Raw genomic sequence first — 18416 nt, 5'->3', positions numbered from 1 at the left:
CACCTCCTTCGACCTGCTGGTCACGCTCCTTTTGATGCAGCCCAGGATACGGTTGGCTTTCTGGGCTGCGAGCGCACACTGAAGCCGGCTCATGTTCATATTCTCATCGACCAACACCCCGAAGTCCTTCTCCGCAGGGCTGCTCTGAATTTCCTTTTTGCCCAACCTGTAGCTGTGCCTGGGATTGCTCCCACCCAGGTGTAGGACCTTGCACTTGGTTAAACTTCATGAGGTTGGCATCAGCCCACCTCACAAGCACCTCAAGGTCCCCCTGGATGGCATTCCTTCCCTCCAGCATATCAACCAAACCACACAGCTTGGTGTCATCAGCAAACTTGCTGAGGGTGTACTTAATCCCACTGTCCATGTCACCAACAAAGATGTTAAACGAGACCGGTCCAAGCACCGATCCCTGAGGGACACCACTCGTTACTGGTCTCCAGCTGGACATTGAACCGTTAACCACAACTCTTTGCATGCGGCCATCCAGCCAGTTCTTTATCCACCGAGTGGTCCACCTATCAAATCGATGTCTCTCCAATTACTGTTTATGATGTGCTCTCTTGAACAGTAATTTCTGGAGTAATTTCTCAGAATAGTTCTGTGTTTGTCTAATCATATAATCATAGAATAGTTAGGGTTGGTAAAGACCTTAAGATACTTTCAAGTAGATCAGCAGTTACTGTGCAAGATGAAATGCTGTCAGGACTGCTGGTCATTACTTGTGTATGGGCTCACAGATGCTGGCTCAAAGTTGAGCCCTAAACTGTTCTTATATTGCTTCAAAATCACCACTCTTCTAGTGGGAATGTTAAACGTCCCTCACTTCCTATAGCACAACTGCACATAGCTGTTTACTGTTGCATCACAAATAGGGAGTTTCTTCCCACCCTGTGTTTGGGTCTGCATTTTAAATAAAGGACAATGCATTTGCATTCTTTTAATTTATTTCAACATTATGATTTAAGAGCCTAATTCCAAGTTTTTCCCTTTATTTCTGCAAGTAGCACTGCATTCATAACTTACAAAAATATTTAAAATAAAAAATGTACATGAAATTACAATGCAAGGCTCTGTAAACATATAGAACTTAATCTTTATTGTCCCACATTTTTAAATATAAAACTTTAATTCGAACAGTTTCCAAACCTCAAGGAATGACATCCTTTATGAGTATCAAAAATATAATTTCAAAGCTTTGTTATTGGAACAAAACCGTGATGTTATGTTCATTCTTTGGTTTAAAAAGGATGGTAATTACCCTGATAACATGTAAGTTTTACTACAGAAATTCAGATTGCTAGTTTGTGGTGATCTCAGAAATCACCTCCCTATCCCCCTGGATGAGTATACTACCCCTTAATTTTTTTTTTGGTTTAACATTGACCTTTAACCCTCCTTATAGAAAAGCATCATTAAGGCTTTCCTTCAGGATAATCTAAATTATTTAAGTTTTGGAAAAGTACTTGGGGAGAAGAAAGGATTTAAGAGTAAGGAAGTGATGTCAACAAAATATCGACAGTTACTGAATTCTGTGGTTTAATTCAATTTGCATAGAATGGTTAGAGTTGGAAAGGACTCTAAAAGCACCTAGTTCCTACCTTCCTGCAATGGGCAAGGACGCCTCACACTAATCCATGTTGCCCAAGACTTTGTCCAACCTGGCCCTGAAAACTGCCAGGGATGGAGCATTTACCACTTCTTTGGGCAGTCTGTTTCAGTGCCTCACCACCCTCACAGTGAAGAACTTCCTCCTTTTATCTAACCTGAATTTCCCTTGTTTTAGTTTACGCCCATTACCCCTTGTTCTATTGCTACGGTCCCTGATGAAGAGTCCTTCTCCAGCATCCTTATAGGCCCCTTCAGATACTGGAAGGCTGCTATGAGGTTTCCACACAGCCTTCTCTTCTCCAGGCTGAACAGCCCCAACTTTTTCAGCCTATCATCTTCATATGGGAAGTGTTTGAGTCCCCTGATCATCCTCGTGGCCCTCCTCTGGACTTGTTCCAACAGTTCTATGTCGTTTTTATGTTGAGAACACCAGAACTGCACACAGTACTCCAAGTGGGGTCTCATGAGAGCAGAGTAGAGGGGCAGGATTGCCTCCTTCGACCTGCTGGTCATGCTTCTTTTGATGCAGCCCAGGTCCAACCAAGTTGTGATTGGTTCCTGGGCTGTGAGCTCACACCAAAGCCAGCTCATGTTAAGTTTTTCATCAACCAACACCCCCAAGTCCTTCAGAGATTGTACGCTTTTTATATCACTAAAATTATGTAAGATTAACAGTCTTTCTTTACTCTTGTTATCATACAAGCTAAAATAATGACCCCTGTATTGAAATTTTTATGAGGCAAATACAAAACTGCTTTAGTATCAAAAGTTTTTTTTTTAATTTCATTTTTAAATAGGAAAGCATCTCTATGTCTACAGGCATCAAGGTATTTAAAGGCATCATAAAATTTAGTGCATAGCAACTCCAGATTGTTTGGGCTCCTATATTTTAGGTACAGTGTGAATTCAAACTACTTGGAGAACTGACAAGGAGAGTCTGTGCCAGTAGGATTAAGGAGCATAAATCCCATATAGTATGAAAAGCTGAATCCTTTTCTAGGTTCTTTAATGTAAAGGAGTAGAGGACAGAGTAAAGCACCATTGCTGAGGGACAATTGCAGTATCACACTTTTCAGATTACAACCCTGCCCATTTTTTTTCCTGCAAATTTGAAAATTTGCACCGCTGAACAATACATTCATAAAAAGGATGCTGAAGATTCCCAGCACACACATAGTGGCCTTGCATTAAGCTATATGAAATAACTATGAAACATCAAGATAGTAGCCTTAGGCTGCACTCTTAAAAGGAAGTACATGATAAAGAGCTATAACTTCACCCATTTAATGTATGGTCTTCTAAAAAGTTAATGATTCAGATTATTACAAAGATGCAGTTACAACTACTTGTAACTACTATGGTATTGCTTGGGTGATGACTTAAATGTAGGTGTAATGTTGTGCCTGCAAAAGGCTCAATGGAAATTTTTCCCTGTGACCATCTGCTAAAATGCAACAGCAGTAGAATCTGTTTGTTCTCACAAGTATTAGAATGCAGTTTTGGTATCCACTTTAAGACCATTTTACTGTCACTTTAAAAATCTCTGGTAAATTTTCTACAGAAAGACACGTGTGCTCCACATATGTTAAATAGCTAAAATGTCCACAATTGTCTTAACTAGTTTCAATGCAAATACACTTTTTATATTTGGAGATTTTAGAGTGTATTTGCTCTTAATTTTCATTAGAGCATCATGGCTCACCCAAATGGGGAACTAGAACTAACACCTTCAGTGTTTTGAGGTTCCATGTATTTCTGATCTAACTTTGCCATGATTGCTGTAACCTGTGTGTTCCATGTCAGAAAGCTTTGTAAACAGCAGTGTCTTCTGGTGGAGGGAAGCATCTGTGGCCTGTGTAGGCAGTTTCAGATTCTCTCCTAGGTTTCTAATCTTAGAGGCCTGATATTTTTAATAACTATGTAAACAGATTGTCTTAAATGTATCAGATTATGCAGGTAAGGGAAATGCATCCTTTGAGCATAGCACAAAGTTTATGGCTGCTATGAATCTCGTGTGTTTCTTTGGTAGTTTCTGCTTCCCACATTCACAATTAAACAAGGGAAAATTACACTAATCCCTAATTCACAGTAAATTACTTTTTAGCAAACTGATGTTTATAAGCATCTTAAATTTAAGGAACTGTAATTGTCATCTCCTCAGGACTTCCAAGTGGCATGGTCAGGCATACAGCATATGAAAGATACATGTGATCAAACAATTTATTGCATGGAAAACTTGAATGCCACTGAATCTGTGATTTCAAAACTGTATTCTGCAGGGAAAACAGGAACACCTAGATCCTCAGCAAATATTGAAATTTCTCCTGTAACTATCATGGCTTTGATGTTGCTGTTCTTTAATCTAAAATCCTACTGCTCAAATTTGATTACAAATGTAACTTTCTAAAAAGCTATTTCAAGAAGGAGTCAGTGCTAATAAAGAACAGGAAGATTATCCACAAAGTTATATAAATTAAATTTTGGAATGTCCTTTCCCAACACTTTCATGATGGAATGGTCTTTTTGCAGCCTATCAAGTAACATTTTCAGTTTATAAACAAGTGCAAATCTGTATTTGGCTTTGCTTCCTATGAATCTAAGAAAGAAAACACTACAGTATTTATATACACAATGGCATTGGCTTCAGATGGCAGGTATGATTTGCCACTGGAAGATTGTATTAAAAAAAAAATAGAAGCTTTAAAGGCTTTCCAAAATGACCAGAAGGTATTACAAATCATCAGTTACAAACTATACTACCTCTAAGGGAAAGGAGCACACTGAAGATGTGTATTAAATCTTTTTCCACATTCAGTACTGTGAATATTATAAGAGCAAACTAACATCGCCACACATCTGAAGCACTTACAATATAAAAGTATTCTATTTAAATGCAGAAAGCAAAGCTTGTTTAACTTTAAAACAGTTAAAATATCTGGTGTAGATTCTGTGTCCATTTTAAGAAGTCTCTTTACAGTATTTGAGGAACTATAACTAAAATGCTCTGTCTCTACATCAAAAATGTAACCCACTGAAAGGGCTTTGCAAGGATCCACTGTTCCATTTCATAAAGGCCACAGAGTTGGAAGCACAGTAAGTCTAAAGAGGAAGAGGACAAAGAAACATTTAGTTGTAAGCTTATCTGTTATTGGATTCCATCAGATATTCTTGTCTCCAGAGATCCAGGACATGTATGTACAGACTGGCTGGCCTCTGTTGGTCCATGTAACACTGGGATCTGTGACATATCTCTTCCTATGATCTCATTCACTAGAAATAAAGGAAAAAAAAAGTGACTGTGTTTATGCTTTCTAAAAGGCAGAACTCATCAGTGTATCCCTTTTAAAAAGAAATATTTCAGTGCTAAGCCTTGATGCAGTTAAGTAACAGGATTAATAAGGAACTTAACTTCAGTAACAGTTGAGCAAGGGTGTGTGTGTGTCATATTTTCTCTTAGTATTATACTTTGCACTTACAATAATCCATGTTGGAGAATCCTTAAAACACCTGAAGAAAATAAGCATGTACATATTCATGACAAGATAATTGAAAGGCACAACATAGGGCAGTCTAGTACAGGTTTTCTCATGGAACTCCTCCTGTTCAAGGGAGTTACAGGCACAACAAATAACTCCAGTAACTATTGGCTCTTTCAAACTACTTACAGAACTTCCTCAGAACTTGGATTAAACTTCTTTTTAACACAGATACCTATTTAATTGGCCAGTTTTCTGAATACTTCCATTTCTGAAACTGCAGTAAGAAAATCTTCCTTAGTTATTAGTCAACTTTTCTCCAGTGAAGAATTAAGATTGACTAATAGCAGGTCACATCAGGCTGTGCGTCTGTGTGTGTGTCAAATTCAGCAGAGATCAGTCAACTGTTACTACTTAAAAGTGATGGACACCATGGTGAATATGATAAAGTAGCACTTAAGTTATCAACAGATGACAATTTTGGAGTGATACACTAAAGCCTGGGTAACTGATTCCAGTCCAACTGACTTTGGAAGATGACAAAGATCCAACCCTAACTATTCTATGATTCTACGATTCTAAATGCAGGGATATAAATGTCCATTTTACTAAATGGGCAATGATAAGTTTAAGAAAAGGGAATATTTTAAGTGGAGATGAAAATTATCACATTAAATAGTAATGACAAATTTTAGATAAATATTAGTTGACAACCAAAATATAAATTATTTAATAGAAGAGACAGTCATTCCTGTTCGTTGTTTTCCATGACTGAGTGGCAGTAGGTATGCAGTATCTCTTATTCAGCAAGAATATGAATTACAGTAATAAAAGAAACCCCTGATATGAATTTGTTTGGACCTTCTATAAACAGGCATTTAACGGGATCCTTTTGTTGAGTAAGGACCATTCCTAGTAAAAATAAGAAATTTTGTTTTGCTAGTTAGCTGCTTCTGTTTGTTTAAAATCTTAGCAGCCTTGGAACCTAGGCTTTCACTCTTCTGTTCCCCATTGGGTAGCTTCACAGAAAAATATTGATATACTTCACCACCCTTAATGCTTCCTTCATTTTTCATAGCAGGATTTAGCTTCCTACTAATAATTCCTGTCTGGTAGAAGCACAACAAAATGAATCTATGGGCAGTGTCAATTGCTCTTAATGTTTATAGGGTGTTCAACAGTCTGAGCTTTACCTTTTGCTGCAGCACTAGCATGAGTGGGCTTGAAAGAAAATGTAGTAATATTGTGAATGCTCTGAAGTATGTATAATGTGCATAAAACCCAACTCTGAAACCAAGATTAGTCTAGATTATAGAATCATAGAATAGTTAGGGTTGGAAAGGACCTTAAGATCATCTCGTTCCAACGCCCCTGCCATGGGCAGGGACACTTAGTTTACTTAGGAAAGCTTTAAAATCACCTTATGTCATGCACCCGTATGTAACCATGGAGGAGGTACTTGTTATCTAAAGGTCAGTCAATGGCAATGGTGTTCTCTTGCATGAGTGCAAGGACAGCTTGTCAAAAATGCACATTATTGCAGCCCAAAGGTTCAGATGAGCTATGTAGTAACCAACTCCCTCGAGCATCATGAGAATTAAAATTTATTGGGCTTCAAAAAATCTTTCATTCAATGAACTTCACTTTCACTATGACACTGAAAATTGTGTGACTGCAGGTAGGATACTCTTTCAGGTATTTTTATTATGTCAACACAATGTATAAGTAAACAGCTGTTAAAAAACAAGACTTATTATTTTTTAAACAAAATTTAGATGTTCACTTACAAGAACTATGCTCCCATCAGTTTCTGTCAGGCACTCTTAGCTTGCTCTAACCACAGGACCTCTCACAGCTATAATCTTTTCTATGTGACTCAACAATTGCTTTGTGCAAATATAATATTGCAGCTGTTCAGTGCTACTAAAACTTTGAGTGGTACAATAAAAACCAACATTAAATAAAACCACCTTCTATATTTTGCAATTCCCAGATGGTTACTTCCTTTTAGTTTTGATAGATGACATGTATTTGTATTGGCAACATCAGAGCAAACTGGACTATACTGTTGCAACACTGTAGTTCCCACAGGCAAGGGTGTTTAACTGATAAACATGTAGCCATGTGGCAGTAAATCTTCCTTAAAACATGTTAAACTGGGAATACAATAGCTGCTCATGTGGTGTTTTATTTGCCAAAGTTCTGCAGGTTAGTTTGTGTTGTGTTGTTTTTAAAATAATCATGGGTTTGTTTACAAGAAGCTGTTTTATAGCTCAGTCTTAAAGGCTCTGTCATACCTTTCCTTTTGCAGTTAGTTAGAGAACTTTTTTTGGCAACATTCTTAGCATGTGGCCAATACAGACTTATTTGATTTATATGGATTTACATTAGAAACATCTACCACTTGTAAGGGAAATGCAGTGTCTGGTCTTCTTCCCAACACAAAATTCTAGCAGAGTAGTTTTACTTGCCAAAGAGATTTTGTGAGGATTGCTCATTTGTAAACCCAATCAGTGTACTTTATTTTTTTAAATTATTTTAATAAGTATCTCACTGTGTGTTTGTCAGAGCACCATGCAGGCCTAAATAAAAGGCCTGAGTCCTGTTTCTGCTGTATATGGCAAAGGTGTTTTCTCACTTTTCACAGACTGTAGTCTCCTGCCTAACACACCTCCCTACTGTATACCTTCAAGAGTGCCCATTTCAGCTGTCTGAAAATCTGTCAGCAACAAATGGATGGGAGAAGCCTGCAGGCTTGGGAAGGCTATATGTTGATTTAGAATATGTACAGATGATGGTAAAAGTGCTTCAAAGAAAGTCCTGCCTGCAGAAGGCAAAAGCCGAGATCAAAGCACTTCAATCTTTGCGGTGCAGCAGCTTGGCTACTGGGGAGGGTAGTGCTGGGCATGATGTGGTGACAGGCTGGGGGCAAGGGCTGTCTATCTGATGGGCTGTGCACAACATGCTTGGGAGCTGTGGAAAGGATGAGAGAGAACATGGGGAGTCCCGGGCTGCCTGGCAAAATCTTGGAGCAGATTCTCCTGGAAGGCATGCTAAAGGCACATGAAAAACAACAAGGTGGTTGGTGACAGCCAGCATGGCTTCCCTAAGAGGAAATCCTGCCTGACCAATTTGGTGGCCTTCTATGATAGGACTACAGAACTGATGGACAGGGGTAGAGCAGTTCACATCGTTTACCTGGACTTGTGCAAAGCATTTGACACTGTCCCACATGACATCCTTGTCTCTAAATTGGAAGACATCAGTTTGATAGATAGACCACTTGGTGGATAAAGAATTGGCTAGATGGCCACACGCCAAGAGTTGTGGTCAATGGCTCAATGTCCAGCTGGAGACCAGTAACAAGTGATGTCCCTCAGGGATCGGTGTTGGGACCGGTCTTGTTCAACAACTTTGTCAGTGACATGGACAAGTGGGATTGAGTGTGTCCTTAGCAAGTGTGCCGATGACACCAAGATGTGTGGTTCAGTTGATACGCTAGAGGGAAGGAATGCCATCCAGAGGGACCTTGACACGGTTGTGAGGTGGGCTGATGCTAACCTCATGAAGTTTAACCAAGTGCAAGGTCCTACACCTGGGTCAGAGCAATCCCAGGCACAGCTACAGGATGGGCAAAAAAGAAATTCAGAGCAGCCCTGTGGAGAAGGACTTGGGGGTGTTGGTCAGTAAGAAAATGAACATGAGGCAGCAGTATGCATTCGCAGCCCAGAAAGCCAACTGTATCCTGGGCTGCATCAAAAGGAGCGTGACCAGCAAGTCGAAGGATCCTGCCCCTCTACTCTGCTCTTGTGAGACCTCACTTGCAGTATTGTGTGCAGTTCTGGTGTCCTCAACATAAAAAGGAAATGGAACTATTAGAACAAGTCCAGAGGAGGGCCACGAGGATGATCAGGGGACTGGAGCACCTCCCATATGAATATAGTCTGTTCAGCCTGAAGAAGAGAAGGCTGTGTGGAGACCTCATAGCAGCCTTCCAGTATCTGAAGGGGACTTAATAAGGATTCTGGGAAGGGACTCTTCATTAGGGACTGTGGTGGTATGAGAATGGGTAATGGGTTCAAAGGTAAACAGGGGAAGTTTAGATTAGATATAAGTTCTTTATTGTGAGGGTGGTGAGGCACTGGAGTGGGTTGCCCAAGGAAGTTGTGAATGCTCCGTCCCTGGTGGTTTTCAAGGCCAGTTTGGACAGAGCCTTGAGTGACATGGTTTAGTGTGAGGTGTCTGTGCCCATGGGAGGGGGGTTGGAACTAAATGATCTTAAGGTCCTTTCCAACCCTAACCATTCTATGATTCTCTGATTAATCCACCACTTCCCTGGGGAGATTATTCCAGTTGCTGGTTGTTCTCAGTGGGAAAAATTTTCTTCATGTCCAGTTGGAATCTCTTCAGTCGTAACGACCTTCTGCCCATCACCCCTTGTCTTTTATGTGTGACTTCTTGTTAAAAGGGAGTTTCCATCTGGTTTGTATCCACCCTTTAAGTGTCAGTAAAACAGTTTCAGAAGAAGCAGATCAAAAGGCAGTGACCGTTCCCCTCAGAGATGACATGCCAGACAGCTGCTCTGAAAGAGTAAGCAACAGTTGTACTATTAACTGTAATATATAACCTCTTGCTTAAATCTTATTTGGAGCCAGTGTACTAGGAGTTGGTAAATGTGACACTGCTGCTGCTCAGCAATTGAAAGTAGTGAAAAAATCCCAAACTGTCTAGAAATCTTTACAGAAGACCTTGTGATTAAAGAAAATCAGTTAGTTAAGGGACTGGAAATTAGTGTAAGTGAAGGACAAAGCCCTGCCCTAATTCCATACATACAGGGATAAGCTCCTTGAACTGTTCTCATTTAAAGCTGTTTTAAATTTAAAATGCACAATTCCATGAAAGCTTGCTCCATAGTGTTAAAAACAGTCTTAAGAGGGTGAATACATTATAAGAATATTTAGAAAGCCAGCAGAAATAAATAAATGCTACTATATAGATCTGTTACATGCCCACATCTTGTCCCTGATGTCCCAGAAGCATTAGATGTTGTGTTGTGGGGTGCTTAGAAGTCTAGATTGCAAATTGCAAGTTTTAAGAGAGAGATCTTCATGACCAGTCTGACTGTTCATGCAGCAAACAGCTGGATTGGCTCTGTCCCAAATGAGCCTTCAGTGACCAAGAGGCAAAGCCCTTGGCTTCGAGGACAAGGAGAGAGGGGGAAGCATCCAAGGGGCTGTGGCCCAGCTTTCTGTCAAGCTCAGTAGCTTGGCTATTGTGTGTGTGGGTCAGTAGGGACTTAAAGAAACAAACAGAACACTATGTACAGTCAAAACAGTGGGAACAATCCAGTCAAACAGAATTGGTGGTTGCTCTGATTTTACAAGCCTGATAGCAGGTCCAGAAGTCAGAGCTGGTTATCTTTACTCTGTTTTTTTGCTGGTACTGATGTTAGTGTGCTGCTTCATGGTTTTTTTGAGAGGTTATAGGGGCTTGAGCCTCCAGCTGACTTCCAGGGCCTTTCAGTACAGCAAAGAAGAGGAAGAACAAAACAAAACAAAAACCACCACAAAAAAAAAAACCCTTTGCAATACAAGACTACAGTATTGCTGTTATTGACAGGTCCAGTCTAATCTGTCTGTAGCAGAAGGATTTCTCCCCACCATGTTCAATTCTGTTTTGCACAATCTATTTTTAACAATTGGTATAAATTTACCAGCCAGCTTACACGACGTATAAACACTGGGTAAGAAAAAGGTGAAACTATTGCAAATAAGGTAGCAGCTGAAAATCTGAAATTTGGGATAACTGCCAAAGAGGTCAGTTAAATAGACATAAGAAAGTTGTTAAAACAGTTTCCATTTCACAGCCCCATATAACTAAAAAAATAAAAAACCCCCTGTACTGCGTTTGATCCATGCCATTTCGGACAAACAAGTTTTCCAAGTGCAGTTATCACTTTTGTAGTGGAGGAATCCGCCACACCTATATGCAGTATCGTGTGTGCCACCCCTCTCTTGATCTGATACAGTTATTATTTCAAGATTAGCAACCTGGCCTGTTACTACATAAAAGATTTGATAACACTTTTGATGTTATCCACTCACTTGACATTGATCATCCAAAACATTTGTAGGTGGGTAAAATGTAGTGTGCAATGCGTTTCTGATTCCTCATCTTGTGACAGTAGACCTCCAGGGCATGGGGATAGCAGTAAGATCACCTGGCACCAAGCATACGCATCAGGCAGGAATTTAATCTGGAAGCAGGAAGAAAGCAGTAGACTGAAGGAGTCAAGGTCCTGCTCACATAACTGTTCCCCTCAATCTCAAGTCCCATGAGATCAGCTCTCTTCAAAGAGGCAACAGAAGTATAAACTACACAACACAAATGAACCTGTTGGACAGACCATACAGATACTTAACAACATACTTGAGATCTGCATTCCTGACTGCAGAAAAAGCTCAGCAGCTATCACCTAGAAACTTGTGCTAAAGAAAGAAAGAAAGTTCTATAAAAAATAAGGTTATGTATTTTAAAAGCCATGCATCTTGGTTTACCAGTATATAGTTGCTAAGGTTAAGCAAAAAGGCATATGAAATCATTCTAGCTGTATTTCTAGGACAGCATAGCCCATGCACCGCACAGTCGAAAACAGGAAAGGTGGGATAAGTGTTCTTCTGGAAGAACAGAAAAAAAATTTTCTTTTGTTTCTAAACCATCATGGAATCATAGAATGGTTACGGTTGGAAAGGACCTTAAAATCACCTAGTTCCAACCCCCCTCCCATGGGCACAGACACCTCACACTAAACCATGTCACTCAAGGCTGTGTCCAAACTGGCCTTGAACACCTCCAGGGATGGAGCATTCACAACTTCCTTAGGCAACCCACTCCAGTGCCTCACCACCCTCACAGTAAATAACTTCCTCCTTTTGTAAAGGAGGAAGTAATGTAAGTACTAATTAGTAAGTAAGGAAGGAAGGAAGTAATGTAAACTTCCCCTGTTTACCTTTGAACCCATTACCCATTCTCATACCACCACAGTCCCTAATGAAGAGTCCCTTCCCAGAATCCTTATTAAGTCCCCTTCAGATACTGGAAGGCTGCTATGAGGTCTCCACACAGCCTTCTCTTCTTCAGGCTGAACAGACTATATTCATATGGGAGGTGCTCCAGTCCCCTGATCATCCTCGTGGCCCTCCTCTGGACTTGTTCTAATAGTTCCATTTCCTTTTTATGTTGAGGACACCAGAACTGCACACAATACTGCAAGTGAGGTCTCACAAGAGCAGAGTAGAGGGGCAGGATCCTTCGACTTGCTGGTCACGCTCCTTTTGATGCAGCCCAGGATACAGTTGGCTTTCTGGGCTGCGAATGCATACTGCTGCCTCATGTTCATTTTCTTACTGACCAACACCCCCAAGTCCTTCTCCACAGGGCTGCTCTGAATTTCTTTTTTGCCCATCCTGTAGCTGTGCCTGGGATTGCTCTGACCCAGGTGTAGGACCTTGCACTTGGTTAAACTTCATGAGGTTGGCATCAGCCCACCTCACAACCGTGTCAAGGTCCCTCTGGATGGCATTCCTTCCCTCTAGCGTATCAACTGAACCACACATCTTGGTGTCATCGGCACACTTGCTAAGGACACACTCAATCCCACTTGTCCATGTCACTGACAAAGTTGTTGAACAAGACCGGTCCCAACACCGATCCCTGAGGGACATCACTTGTTACTGGTCTCCAGCTGGACATTGAGCCATTGACCACAACTCTTGGCGTGTGGCCATCTAGCCAATTCTTTATCCACCAAGTGGTCTATCTATCAAACTGATGTCTTCCAATTTAGAGACAAGGATGTCATGTGGGACAGTGTCAAATGCTTTGCACAAGTCCAGGTAAACGATGTGAACTGCTCTACCCCTGTCCATCAGTTCTGTAGTCCTATCATAGAAGGCCACCAAATTGGTCAGGCAGGATTTCCTCTTAGGGAAGCCATGCTGGCTGTCACCAACCACCTTGTTGTTTTTCATGTGCCTTTAGCATGCCTTCCAGGAGAATCTGCTCCAAGATTTTGCCAGGCATGGAGGTGAGACTGACTGGTCTGTAATTCCCTGGGTCATCCATTTTTCCCTTCTTGTAAATGGAGGTTATATTTCCCTTTTTCCAGTCGTTGGAACTTCACCTGACTGCCATGACTTTTCAAATATGACGGCCAGTGGCTTAGCAACTTCATTTGCCAGCTCCTTCAGAACCCATGGATGGATTTCATCAGGTCCCATGGACTTATGTAAGTTCAGGTTTTTAGGATGGTCTCGAACCAGATCCACTCCTACAGTGGCCCAAGGTCTTCATTCTCACAGTCCCTGCGTCTGCCTTCCAAGACTTGGGTGGTGTGGTCAGAGCATTTGCCAGTGAAGACGGAGGCAAAGAAGTCATTAAGAACCTCAGCCTTTTCCAAATCCAGGGTAGCCAGTTCTCCTGATAGCTTTAGGAGAGGGCCCACTTTGTCCCTAGTCTGTCTTTTATTTGCTACGTACCTATAGAATCCTTTCCTGTTATCTTTAATACCCCTAGCCAAGTTTAATTCTAACTGGGCCTTAGCTTTCCTAACCTGGTTCCTAGCTTCCCAGACAACATCCCTGTATTCTTCCCAGGCCACCTGTTCTTGCTTCCACCTTTTATAACTTTTTTTCCCCCTCTAAGTTTCCTCAGCAGTTCCTTATCCATCCATGGAGTTCTCCTGGCCCTCCTGCCCCACTTCCTTCTTGTCAGGATGCAAGACGGGGATTCCTCAACAGAAGTATGAACATCAATAAAGAAGCCTTTCTAAGTTCATTTATCTAATTTTAACTGAGTTCCTGATTTATCATCTCTGGGCCAGGTTAACCCAACACATTTAACCTAGGAAGTTTCATGTTATCTTCTGTTGTCTGCATTTGGAAGCAGTTTGTAGTCTCTCTCACTGCAGTGCAGTTGTACACTTAATCTGAACCCTCATAAATAGTTCTCATACTGCTCACAACTATATCCTTTTGATGACCTGTTTTTTCTTAAGTAAGTTTTATTGTTTTCTTGTAATTTCCCTTCTGAATTTCATCAGAGCCTGTAATGCTGAAACAACTACTAAACAAAGTAAGATATTTAATTATTTTTTTAGGCAGTTTCTGTATGCTGCTTTGGACCAAATAAAGAGTTGCTTCCCCTTGTGGGTTCTTATGATTTAGTGCTCCATGAAACAGTCATCATACCCATTCTAAAAAGCATGACTCAAGTATTCTATTAGTGTATTTCCTGTCTTTGCAGATTGGTTGATATCCTCCCACACGATTGTTGCAGCTGCTCTCCTGTTCACCAGTGCAATTTAGAACCTATGTTCTTCCTAATTTAAACCTGAAATATGAATCTGTAAGCATTCCATACTACTAGTTGATACAGTCCGCTTGTCTGATCCTAAGCATTCTTCAGTGTACAGAACCATTCTACTAACATTCCTGTCTGTCCACAGTTGAGGGTAATGGTATTTGGGGGTTTGATCTTCAACAATTACTCTGTACCTAACTAGATTAAGTTGCACAGGACATACATAGTCTAGAAAGCTAAAATAATCTAAGACATAACTGCTCTCTTATTAATTGATTTGCTGTTTCAAGATGTAGAAAGGTTAACCCATTTTGTGTCCTAGATTCAGCAGTAGCAGTCATTTTTCTCCTTCTTAGTAGCTGGTGCAGTGCTGTAGTTTTGACTTTCAGCCTGGGAACAATGCTGATAACAGTAATGTTTTTAGTTGTTGCTAAGTAATGTTTACTCTGACCAAGGACTTTCTGAGTCTCATGTTCTGCCAGGGAGAAGGGGAAGCCAGGAGGAAGCAGAAACAGGACACCTGACCCAAACTAGCCAAAGGAGTATTCCATACCACACCATGTCATGCTTAGTATATAAACTGGGGGGAGTTACCTGGAAGGGCATTATGAATAGTAGCTACTTGCTTTACTAGCAACATTTTGATATGTAAGGAAAACAGAGCTATGTCAATTTTTTGAAAGGTGGTAAAGCATTGTGATTTATTTTAGGTTCATGAGCAAACTTAGGATTAGTCTACACACTCACTGTGTGAGAGTTTTAAGGCTACACACGAGCTTGGTCACTTTCCTGGTAACAATTCCAAATCAACTGTAAACTTACAGGTATCCCCTTTTAAAAATCTATGGGGAAAGTGAAATGTGTTATATGTTCTTATATATATATGGGGGAAAAAAGGTCGGTATTGTTTAGCATTTTAGGCATGTTTATAATTAAGTGAAAAGCACTTAAGAACAAGTATAAACATGAACACGACCACTATACCATGCATCAATTTCTAATATCATTTAAAAGTCATAGTGCAAAATTATCTCCTTTATATGTCACAGGAAGCTGAAAGCATCTTAAAATAAATCCAGATGATTCTTCCCCATTAAGTAGTGCACATTGAACTAGAAATCTATTTATGACTCTGTATCCCAAATACTTGGATTGACAGTGCATGCCACTGCATTCCATCTATTTAAATTGACATTGCTTCTTCTTTTTAAAAAAGGGGAAGTATTTTCTATTTGTCACAGTTAACTGATCTGCCCACTCTACAGCCTTGCCCATATCTGACTTAAGATTTTTCATATCCTGTTGCTGAACTAGATCCTACAGCACTGAGGAAGTTCTGTGGCAGTTACATATACTTTCAGTGGGGATTTTTACGGAATAAGTGAACACCTGGTTCACAGCTTCCGAATTTCCAACTATTTCAGAATACACAGGTGTGCAATTATAGCAATACTTAAGTATTACCTAGTGCTGTTCACTTGTAGATTTTAAGACTAATAAAACACTTTCTCCTTTCCTTCGTGCTCCAATTTCAAGCATTTCAGTAAGCAGACTCACCCTCTAGGTTTTCCACATAGGAGTTGGACATGATTGATGAATGTTGAGTCCATTTCTCTGTTGAACCTGATGGCTGGTATTCCAGGTCAGAGATAAAACTGTCTGTGTCAGAGAAGAAGACGGACGTAACTACTGACTGGACTAAACCAAGATCTTACAGTTCACTCAACCAGGAAGTGACTTTCAATTTTCTTTTAATAGCACTAACATTAAATATTTTCATTTACAACTACTACATATGTCAACATAAGTATTTATAAATTATCAGAGTGCCTATTAAAACCAATATCACTTATATATTTAGTTATTTTCAGTTAGCAGCCAGAGCCATAAAGGTAATAGTTAATATTTTTGGATGTCTGCCTAGTTGTATCATGATTAATTTTATACTACATATATCTCATTTTAGTATGTATGTTAGTTTAGAACATTCCTCCTGCAATTTTCTCAATCTGCTTTACTCACTGTGGTCAAATTAAAAGTGCTTATGTCATTTGACAGCACCTCCACTGAACAAGGCAGGCAAAAGAGTACTAGTAAATAACACCTTTATTTTTATTTTTTCTAGCCTTTCGCCAGAGGAAACCATTGCTGCAAACAGGTGTTAGCTTCCCCTTTACTTGTCAGGCTGTCTGCATGTTCTGCCCCAGGTACTGATCTGCAGTCAGGCCACATGCAGGCTGAAGTGTTGGAAACCTAAGCATGATCTTGGTAGAGGTGGCTCTGGCAGACCAAGGAAAAGTCAGAAACAAGGAGGAAGTGGAGAACTGAATTCCCTTCTACTGTTTTTCCTGGAGGAAAAATTAATGTAGACTAGTGTATTTATTATTTTAACTAACAAATGCATGTTTGTTCAGTTGTGATCCATGACTGTGCAGAGCGTGCAAAAGTAATACAACCCAGGCTATTGATGTGGTTGGGTTTGGTTTGGGGTTTTTTCCCTGCCCAAGAGAGAACTGCAAGTTTAGTACATCAAGCTTTAATACGATTAACAAAATTACTCTGAAAGGTGGCTAATTTGTGTCTCCTGGATAGAGCCACATATTTGCTTTGCCAGCATGATTTCTAAGCCCTGCTTAGGGGTGACTCCTGGGAGAATTAAAGAGTCTATTCTTACACTTTCTCCTGAAATTCAAGCAGTTCGAATTACTTCTTTGGATGACTTCTTATGCTTGTTTAAACCTTAAAGTTAGAGGAAATGGAAAGTATGATCTGGGTTTCAATGAAAATGTCCACTGCCATTTTGAAAAAGAAAGGAGTATATAAAAGACAAATTATTGTCAAATAATAGGATATTAAGAAAATAACGTTTTTCTCACCAACTATGATAGAACCAGCAAGAAAGTGACATTTAAATAAAGATCTAATGAATCCAGGAAGATGGGCAGAAAACTACCTTGGGATGAAAAAAATTAATTTTTACTAGTAATCCTCTTTAAATCTCAGGCTTTCAAAGAAGCAGAGAACAAATGCTGACAAAAAGCCTCTAGAAAGGACAGTGGAGTTAATTAGCTCTTAAAAGCAACAGCCTCTGCACCATAAACTCTGCATAGCTTAGATGATAAGGATTATTTATCACTTTAGCAGAGAAATATGATTTGAAGCAGTTTTTCTAATTAATTTTGCACACTGAGGGCTCCTAATGAAGCTGCTGACAGCACTGAGGTTTTGATCTTACAAATCCCTGACAAAACATGTCGTGTGTAGCACATCTCCAGCCAGCACCTTCTGGAATGAAGCATTCACTTGTCTCATGCACCTAATATTTATTTGTTGTTTGTGAAACATGGTAAATAATTCAACAGCCTTTTAAAAGCATGCAATATAGCATAAAGATTTTGTTCAACATGCAGGACTTAAGGTATTGGATAAATATACATTAAAATACCTTTCTACCTCATAATTTCATAAACATTTGAGAGAGGGTTTTACTTCCTTAAGCAATACTATAATGTGTTTCATATCCAAAGAATATAACACTAAAATCAAAACTATTACATTGAACTAGAAATGAAGCAAATGGACATCCTGTAGATCTATCTATTTAACTGGTAAAAAATCCATGCTTTTATGAACCACCTCTTTGTCTTGGTTCCTCCCTTAAGTAAAGAAAGGTTAAGAAAACCTTTAAACCCTCAATTATATGCACCAGCTTTAGTTCAAAGGATCTCTTCCTACAGAAGTCAAGAAACTTCATTTTTGTAGCACTACTTGGTTAGAAGTTTAGCCTGTCTATCCCTTACTGCTACTGAACTGAAGCAGGATGTGTGGGCAATGGGACTAGGCCTAGAAGATGTACTGGTTTAAGAAAAGTGGATCCCAAAAATATTCTAGAATTCATGGTTGTTTGCAGTGGTGTTGTGATTTAAGCAGAGAGTGGGGATTTTAATATGCTTTACAAAAAGATGTTTG

The 18416-nt window shown here is 39.8% G+C and overlaps 1 protein-coding gene across 3 annotated transcripts in view; it reads right to left on the bottom strand.

Annotated features, from left to right (window-relative positions):
* Positions 1 to 2041: 2041 nt before the first annotated feature.
* LOC117438003 (nuclear factor of activated T-cells, cytoplasmic 3-like) overlaps positions 2042 to 18416 on the bottom strand; it is a 104400-nt gene continuing 88025 nt past the window's right edge. For 2 of the 3 annotated variants that reach the window (XM_034073329.1, XM_034073330.1), the window contains one exon: positions 2042 to 4881. In XM_034073329.1, coding sequence (XP_033929220.1) covers positions 4757 to 4881 — 125 coding nt within the window. In that variant the 3' untranslated portion in view covers positions 2042 to 4756. Of the gene's footprint in view, positions 4882 to 16004; positions 16107 to 18416 lie in introns of all 3 variants that reach the window. The other variant, XM_034073328.1, reaches the window with a different exon arrangement.

This window comes from Melopsittacus undulatus, chromosome W (genome assembly GCF_012275295.1).
Source record: "Melopsittacus undulatus isolate bMelUnd1 chromosome W, bMelUnd1.mat.Z, whole genome shotgun sequence".
In the NCBI taxonomy this organism is placed as follows: Eukaryota; Metazoa; Chordata; class Aves; order Psittaciformes; family Psittaculidae; genus Melopsittacus; species Melopsittacus undulatus.
This window is presented reverse-complemented; position numbering and strand designations above follow the sequence as displayed.